Raw genomic sequence first — 9,328 nt, 5'->3', positions numbered from 1 at the left:
TAGGTGGCCCAGCAAACTACTGGGCCACCAGTAAATTATGTTACCCTCATTAAATAAAGTCTTTATTATTATTATTATTACTAACTGCAGTCGATCGATCATTCAGCTTAGCTTAATTAGAATCTCTTTTTAACCTTATGACTCTTATTTTCCGCTCAGTATACTAAACCAAAACTTGACGTTGGTCAGCGAGCCAAGTACAATGAACTAGTGGATCTTTCCGGGAGGTAACCAAGGTAATTCTTCTCTCAACATTTGTTGCCCAATGGACAACTGAAAATCGATAACTTTAGAAACAGTGAAAGAGATAAAGATGTGACTGTTCTTATTAAAGGGACGCGTGTTCTAATTATATAACTGTCCCATACGTACTACTTGGCACCTCCAACTTTAATTTTACTGCCTCCTGATCATTCCTCTGTATTTTATGGTCTTTTATTGCATTCAATTTTATTTGTAATTTTAAAAACCGTGCTTTTTAAGCGATTTATCCTTTTGCAGATCTGCTAATAGTTTAACGTTCGTTTGAAGGAAAGATCATGTTTGCCAGATCTCGCACTCACGGACTGCTGAATGACTTTAGCACTGCCCAGGCCATGTTGGCAGTTCATCTGAAAACACATGCCAGACCAGTCAATTGCGGAAACACGCAATGAGATCGAGATGGATTGATGTCTTTATGCTTTCTAAATTTTCGAGCGCTTTTAATTTACGGCAGCCCACAACAATGGGATCTAAGGCGTTGTACAAATTTAAAATAGGTCACACTTGCCACTTGCAAGCGATCTCAAATGTTAAGAAAGTAGAACTAAGGCAGCACATGAAATGCTTCAGGCGGGGAGTCCTGATTCTATCCCTTAATTTCTGTACCTTAATTTGAACCTAGTGTACAATAATTTCATCACACAGAATCTCCCATGGCAAAACCTTAATTGTCTTTATTTAATTTTCATACAGAAGTCTTACTACAAGGCGAAATACTCTGAAACTACAGCAATAATGACCAGGTTCAGTTCGCGCTCTGCAAAGTCGAATGTTGATTGTTATGTAGTATAACATTGACATTGCACTAATCCATTCACGAGAAACTTTATTCCAGAAATCAACAAGAGATATTCCTTAAATTCGCAAAAAAAGCTTTTATGCCAGTAAACGCTACCTTATAACTTGCTTCCTCTTTAAAATTTAAAATAACCCGAAATTAAAATAACAAGAAAAACTGAAGTGCCCCTTTTCCTTGAGATCTACATGTCATTGTTCATTACTACGGTGTCTATCATAAAAAAAATATCTTGGGATTTTAGTTATCCCACAAATGAATCAAGCCGGGGACTTTTAGGAGCATCCGCATTCTTCAACAATCATATTATACTTGTGCAATACGATGTTATCATGCTTGTCGAAGAATAGGAGACGTACCGGTTTCAATTTGGTGGGGACACAGCATGTCTCGCCATTGGTTTTGATGCCGTTCTTTCTTTCTATCAAGGTATTAAGCAGCGAGCGGTTTCTTGGGAAGCATCTGCCTTTGCACTGGTACGCGTTGAAACCCCTAGGGTAAATGATCCAATTCTTCCAGCCAAGAGTTTCAAAGTCGACATACATGTCCACCTTTCGGCAGGCATCAACTTCGAGTGCAGCCTTCCCTGGAGAGGTGTCACGATCTTGAGCTTGGGCGTCGTCAGGACCTAGATCAAGTAAAGAGCGATCGTTAATATTGTTAAATTCAGAATTCCAACTGAAAACATACATGGCTAGCTAAATCAAAATCACAGAGGAAACTTGAAGCTTTTTTACTTAAGTTCTCTAAACCAAAATTGCAGGGAATCGGCGATTATTTCTAGTTTGTTTCTCGTTTCAATCTTAGACACGAATTGTCAGATACCGAGGACCATAGCCCCCAGAGAAACCATTTTTTTTTTAAAGCCAATTATATTTCGTTGTTTTATATTACAATGAAATTTGTAAACTTACATTTCCCATGACATTTTCTTTCCTTAATGATTTCGGGTTTAATTGGTCGGAGAAACGGTGGAGTATCTCGGTCAGTGGATTCCGATTCGGTCCTGTCCACCTCCGAGGACCGAGGTTCTTCTTTATTTTCAACTTGTTCTTCTCTGATTACCGATGGAGTCACCAAGAAGAGTTGCGAGGCGAGAAGCGAGAGAAACAGAAACAGCATTGTGAAAATGTTCACAGCAAGTTTCTGACAGCGTCAAGTAGATCGTTCGAATGTCAACGATAAGCTACTTCAAAAACATGTGAAGCTCTCTTTATATAGCACGGCAAGTACCCATTATTGACCTTTTTGTGCGTGTAAGTATTTTAAGAACAAAACTAATACTTTATCTGTTACATGATAACTCAATCGCATTTAGGGAGGTCTTTGGCAGATAAACTATTCTTGAACCATTTCTACCTCCAGCGGAAAATTAAATGTCAAAAATATCCCATGGGCTAAAATAAATTGCACGCGACGAAACATGCACTCGACATATTCTCATTTGTGCGATAGGTCTGATATGCTCTGGGCTGAAATGTCATTGCTGCAGTCTTGTCATGCAGTATTAGTCAGTATTACGCACTAGCCGCTTGTTTCTTTCTGCTTTGTTCGTGAAAACATACAAAGAGCTGCTGGTAAACTTTTAAAACTGAAGGCAACCCAGTTGTTATTCTACACTCAGCCCCTCAGTAGAATCTCCTTTGACCGCTAGCAGAGATGATATCGATTGCGAAGCGGAAATCTGACCTTTTGAAAGTGCTTAAGCAATCCCACTGCCAGAAAGGAGGTTAAATACTGTGATATGATATATTAATGTCGTGTTAATCTTTACAGGGAATTGATCTGTTTCTAAATATTTTCACGTTTTCGTAAATTACGAGATAATAGTTACTTTAGGTTTGGGGGAGGGGGGGGGGGGCGGGCGTGAATTACAGTTCTCACTGCAAGCAGCTGTATTTTGGTCTATTTTTACCGCAAAATTTCGCTCCTGTCCATTTTGCTACCATTTCTTCTCAATTGAGCAGGATTAAGGTCGCGGGCGACACCTTAGGCTCATCATTATGCATTTATTTAAAGCGTATGCACGAAGTACAACGACTGACATCGACAACTTTACAAGATATTTATGACTAGACAAAAATATGGGCGAGTGCGCGTGACTTGTAAAAAATCCCTGTTTCTTTGATATTTTAACCAATTTAAAACAACACTTAGCGATATACGTTAATATAGATTGTAGGAAGTCTTTGAGCTTATTTTTATTTAAATTTGAATATTTCTGCAACTCAGGGTAATCACAAAAATATTCGGCATAAACAATCGTGTCCTTTTTAAAAACGCATTGTTCTCACCAAAAAAGCGTGGAATATAATTACCATAATTACATCTCTCCTTGGCAAAATGATCGTATTTAGGTCTGGACACCTTCGGAAATCTCAAAGTTTGGACTTTTCCGACAATTTTGTGGCAGAGAATACAGCACGGATACAGAACTTCATGACTTGCCACTGCAGATAGGTAAACTATGAATACTGTAGTGTGTCATAACAGAAGCGGGATTTTAAAAGAGCGCTTTTAGAAAGAGGTAGAAGACATTAAATTCAAATTTGCATTAAAGACATTAAATTCAAATTTGCGCACTTAAACCGCCATAAGTTGCTGGCAAACTTTAAATTAAAAAATCAGCTTCTGTTCACGACACTCTAGAGGTATAGACTGATTAATTTTTGACAAGATCACAGCGTGCTGTCTCCTATTCGTTCCGTAAACTCTGCCACAAAATAATGTTTTTCCCAATTTGGCACTAACGAGGCTATAACATCGCCGTTAAATGTAATCTACCAAATAAAAGATGACATTCACAATCTTTCCTCATTTTTTTATGTCTCTGTAAAATTTGAGCTTAATCGCACCCATAACTGCGGAGAAATAAGCGTTTTAAAAGATGCAGGTCAAGCAAAATTTCCCTTCATGAATTTATTCATGCTGTAGATATCCCCCGCGACCTTAAAATAAATGTGATTACCTTTGAGATTACCCAGCCTTCACTATAAGATGTGGAAGTTGAGAATGGCTACGGAATAAAAAAACTTTTAAGGCGGGGGTTCGCGTGAAAGCCGTTTTCCACCATTTAATGTGGGTTTAATGCGACCATCTCGTTAGCGTTTCAAGCAATCCAAAAACTCTCTTCTCATTTCACAAATCTATGTTTAGCGGTGTTTTGTACATATTTGGGTTATATTTGAGATTTTTTGGGAGGAGATAATTTTTCTCAAAGGATTAGTAAAATATAGAGAAATAAGAAATATTGGAGATTAAATGTGATTTTTAAAATTAGAATTTAAAGTTTAAAATTGGTAGGCGGACATCAGTTAGTCCCCCTGACAACCTGGAGTGCTCTTGCGTGGGGGTCAACTGTCTGGTGGTGTTTCAAAACCAATTTTTTTTTTCTTTCCTTTCTATAAACCTCCTACAATTTCACTCAAATTCATATTTAACCCCGCCTTAACTCAAAACGTAGAAATTGAGAATATAACTAATAATCTGCGGACTTCCATACCAATAACAGCTTTACGCTTCCCGCAAAAATTGAGTGGTTTCCACTGAATCGAAGCATAAAACAAACAAACTTTCGCCCATTTATAAGTCCTTTCCGACTAAGTTAAGCCGAGTTTATATAATGAGATAAATTGGGGTGATAAATCGTTAACACCATAATTATCTTTAGACTTAGTTTTCCGTAGGTTACTAAAACATTCAATTAGTCTACCATAAAACAGTGTACACTGAAGTCTCACAAAAAAAACAATGTGAATAAACAGTTCGTCCTCTTTTCGCTTTCAATACCAGCTTGTTGTTGCTTCCCAATCTTTCCAGTTGGACTTTTCGGTCTGAGCAACGAGTATTAATGTATCAGTGAATTCCAAGCGACATCAGCCCCCGCCCCCCCCCCCCCCCACCCGGCTACCCCCGGGCATTTGACCTCTACTGAGGCCCAGATAGTGTGAAATTTGATCGAACAGAACCTCAGATGGTCGGGCATTTGTTCGTTGACAAAATGTGTCATAAACTATAAAAACGCTAGTGAGAGTGAAGTTAGTATTTTGTTACGTTAATGTAAAGTAGTTTCAACGTACCTTTTTCTATTAAAATTTGCTGATTATTGAATAGGGCATGAGTGTCCGTTTAGACCTAGTATTAACGAGAAAACCCAACTCACAATGACATTTCAGGTCCGACTAGTGCAACCGGCCCACATAGTGGGGAATTTAATCAGACATTTTGAAAAAAATCAAATGCCCGGGGGTTTGCCCCACTTATTAATGTGTGCTTCACATTGAAGCACACAGTAATAATAAGCAAAGGTCAAACAGATTATTTAACATAAGGCCAACCCAACTTTGAGAACTCCATAACACGATAGTCATTGCGGGAGTCTTCGACAGTGTATCTGACGCCATGACAGCCATGTCATGCCTTAAATGTGCTTGTCCGGAGGAAAAAAGACTGTTATTAGTTGCTAATACAAGAATCTGGCGCATTTATCTATTTAATGATAAAACTGAGTGTTGTTTGAACTTGTGTCTTTCAGTGCAAAACGCGTATTTTATCGGCAAGTAACGAGTTGTCGACAAAATTTTCAACATATTCTGTCAACAGTGTTAAAGGGCAAAACAAATCGACACCTGAAAGAATTTGACGAAATTAGAAGAAGAGAATAGAAAAATAAATGGCTGTTTGCAGTGATGGTGGACGTGGCTTTTACACGGCGATTTTATTTTTTTTTTTCGAGCGGGAGACATGCATACTAACTGATGATTTTTTTGGATAAAGCGGACATTCACCTAAAGTACAATCCTTTTGTCACAAAGAAACTCTTGTAGCAAAACCTTTATTGTCTTTTTCAATTATTCCATACAAGAGTCTGACTAAAATGTGAAATATTGTGAAACTACAACCCCAATCGCTAGGTTCAGTTTGCGCTCAGGAAAGTCGAATGTTGATTGTTAGGTAGTTTTATGTGACATTAAAGGGACTGCGTCACGGCTGAGTTAAGTTTATTTTATTGGGTTTTGCCAAATACTCGCCATGAAACTTAATGTTTGCAAAGAAATTACTTCTAAGGAATTAAATGACAAAACCATAGCTTTATTGCAACCAAATCTTTCTCCCGGGCGTTATAATTTAAAGTTACAAGCAAACAAGATTAACTTTGAAAACTGTTCAGCAAAACAATATTTCAAAAACCCATATCGCAATCCGTTTCAATCTTCGTCGCTTTTGGCCATCCGTACCTTCTTTTGTAATTGGTGTGTTATTGAAATGTTCCTTCACAATTTTAAGGGTTATTTTAACGAGTTCGATGGTCATTTCCCATGCTTATATTTAGCTAAAATCTGTGACACAGTCCCTTTAACCTTGTACTTATCACTTCGTGCAAAACATTATTTAAGAAATAAACTAAGGATATCGCTTAAATTAATCGAAAATTGCTAAAAATCAGTGGTGAACTCTTTCCTTGACAGAGCAGAACAGTTACCATCAACAAATGCGGGAAAGCGCAGAGAAAAGAGGCGCGTAATCAAAGTGCTCAGGGACAACAACTATCCGGCAGAGTTTATCAAGAGCTGCGAGTCTCGTCGCAAAGCTCCTCGCCACGTTCCAAGCAGTGACAACGCATCTAGTGAGAGAACTACACCGCCCAACTTCGTCGCACTTCCGTATGTCAAAGGAGTATCTGAGAAGATTGCAAGAGTGTTGCGCACTAACAACGTTAAATTTGGCTTCAAACCACTCAACCCATTGCGCACACAGTTCCCAAGACCCAAGGACAAGCCTTCCTCCGAACAAACAAGGTGCGTGGTGTACAAAGTCAGCTGCCTCGACTGCGACTTTGCATACTATGGACAAACTGACCGAGCCTTAGCCACAAGAATCAAAGAACACGAAAGGGCAGTCCGTATAGCTGATAGTAATTCCAAAGTGGCAAAACACGCAAATCAGTTTGGCCATAATATGGATTTCGATCATGCCATCATTGTCGACAGAGCGAAGGACTACCACAAGAGGCTTTTTCTTGAGGCTTGGCACTCTAAACGAGATCCTAATGCGGGCAACGAGCGCATCGCAATTCCTGCAATATACAAGTCTTTTGCGTGACTAGATCTCGCTTTTGTTGACGTTTTGTCCTCGTAGCACGCGCAAATACGTGAACCGTTAAATAAAGCCGTTACAGCTTTTAAGACCTTTAAAAAACCGATGAAGACCGAGATTTTCGGGTCGAAACGTCTTGTTTTAGTTTTTAACGTTGTTATACAACGTTAAACGTTTTAAGTCAGTGACAGACCTTTTAATAACTTTGTTATCGCTTAAATTCGTAAAAAACAAAAACTACTATGCCGGTTAACGCTCCATTATTATTTGTTACCTTTTAGCAATTCAAGACTACCCGATATTAAAATTACAAACAAAACTGAAAGTGGCTTCTTTTCCAGAAGATCCAGATTTCATTTCTTATTATAACGGCCCCTATCATAAAAACTATCTTTGGATTTTAGTTATTCCATAAATGAATCAAGTTATATAAACTATCTTGGGATTTTAGTTACGTCACAAATAAATCAATTCATAAAAACTATCTTGGGATTTTAGTTATGCCCCCAAATTAATTGATTGCGGGGACTTTTAGTAACATCCGCATTCTTCAACGACCATATCATTATAATTGCGCATTACGACTGATCCATGCTTATCGATGCGAAGGAGAGATATCGGTCGCAGTTTGGTGGGGACACAGCATGTCTCGCCACTGGTTTTGATGCCCTTCTTTTTCTCTATCAAAGCCTTGAGTATAGAGTGGTTCACAGACTTCCGCTGTTTTCGGGAGCATATCTGCCTTTGCACTGATATGCGTTGAACTTCGCAGGTGCGATGATCCAGTGCAAGAAGCCAAGATCTGCTACGTTGACTATCATGTCCACCTTTCTGCAGGCATCAACTTGGAGGTCAGCCTTCTCTGGAGGAGCTAGTGTTCTGAACTTCAGTTTGGGCGTTGTTGGGATCTATATCAAATAAAAAGCGATCGTTAATATTCAGTAAATTGCAACTTCAATGATACTTTTGAATAGCTAAATCGAAATCACGTTGAAAACTGGAAGCTATTTCTAAAGTTCTCTCTAACAAGATCGCAGGGAGTCGACATTTATTTCTAATTTGTTTCACGTTACAATCTTTGACACGTTCAGCATGGAAAATTATCCCCCAAAGAGACACCACTAAAAAAGCACTCTCTTTAAAGCCAATCTTATTACATTGTATTGAATGATTTGCAGCAAAAACCGTCAATAAAACAGAACAATGCAATTTGCAAACTTACATTCTGCCTGCAATGAGGACCCTTCCCCATGACCTTTTCTTTCCTTCATGATGTTGTGTTTATTTGACAGAAGAAATTGGGGTGTATTTCGGTCATTGGATTCCGATTCGGTCTTGTCCACCTCCGAAGACAGAGGTTCTTCCCTTTTCTCAACTTGTTCTTCTCTAATCACCGATGGAGTCGCCAGGAACAATTGCGAGGCAAAAAGCGAGAGAAACAGAAACAGCCTCTTCATATTTTTAATGTTCGTGGTAAGTTTCTGATAGCGTCAAGTGCTTCCTTCGAATACTTATAAATTACTCAAAGACATGTGAGGATTTCTTAATATAGCACGTACCCATTATTGGCCTTTTCGTTCGTTATATAAGTACCAAACTAATACTGTATTCGTTACATAATATCTCAACCGCATTTACGGAGGTCTTTGGCAGATAAACTATTCTTGAACCTTTTGAACCTCCAGAGGAAAATTAATGCCAGAAATATCTCGTGTTTAAATAAATTGCACGTTGGAAACCAAGCACTCGACTTATATTCATTCGCCTAATTTGTCTTCCTTGCAGTCTCGTCATGCAGCAGCCGCTGACGGAAAAGACACCTTGCTCCTTGCGACTCGCAACTTTGTCCGTTGTTTTGTTTGTGCTGTGATCGCGGAAGACATACAAGTACCTGCTGGTTAGCTTCACATTAGGAACTTAATTGTCATTCTATACCCAATCCCTCAACGATTTATTCCGTCTAAGAAGGATCCCCGGGGGGGGACTCGCATATGAAAGTAACGGGGATGCTCGTCGTCTCGCTTAGGGGTGTAAATTTCGGACCTTTGGTCTCGCTTAGGGTGTTCCGGGAAAAAACGCCCAAAACGCCAATATTTTTAGCCATAATGGTCTCGTTTAGGGTTACACACGAAGAAATATACAAATATAAACTCCATTCTTAGTTTTTTGGTA

At 38.8% G+C, this 9,328-nt stretch overlaps 1 protein-coding gene across 1 annotated transcript; it reads right to left on the bottom strand.

Annotated features, from left to right (window-relative positions):
* Positions 1-1,010: 1,010 nt before the first annotated feature.
* On the bottom strand, positions 1,011-2,229 carry LOC144640403 (bone morphogenetic protein 7-like). Its single transcript, XM_078499562.1, has 2 exons — positions 1,975-2,229; positions 1,011-1,688 (listed from the first exon to the last, which is right to left on the bottom strand). Exons 1-2 carry the CDS (start codon positions 2,180-2,182, stop codon positions 1,336-1,338), a joined length of 561 nt encoding a protein of 186 aa, XP_078355688.1. The 5' UTR covers positions 2,183-2,229; the 3' UTR covers positions 1,011-1,335.
* Between the last annotated feature and the right edge of the window lie 7,099 nt (positions 2,230-9,328).

This window comes from Oculina patagonica, unplaced genomic scaffold (assembly GCF_052425735.1).
Source record: "Oculina patagonica isolate OP01 unplaced genomic scaffold, crgOcupat unplaced3, whole genome shotgun sequence".
Taxonomy (NCBI): Eukaryota; Metazoa; Cnidaria; class Anthozoa; order Scleractinia; family Oculinidae; genus Oculina; species Oculina patagonica.
Note: the sequence above shows the minus strand (reverse complement) of the source record. Positions and strands in the feature narration are given on the sequence as shown.

Bases quoted from the DNA above. Each gene is read 5' to 3' on its own strand.
- LOC144640403 (XM_078499562.1), bottom strand. From the start codon at position 2,182: ATGCTGTTTCTGTTTCTCTCGCTTCTCGCCTCGCAACTCTTCTTGGTG. The intron at 1,689-1,974 runs GTAAGTTTACAA...TACTTGATCTAG, and splicing joins AAGAAAATGTCATGGGAAAT to GTCCTGACGACGCCCAAGCT.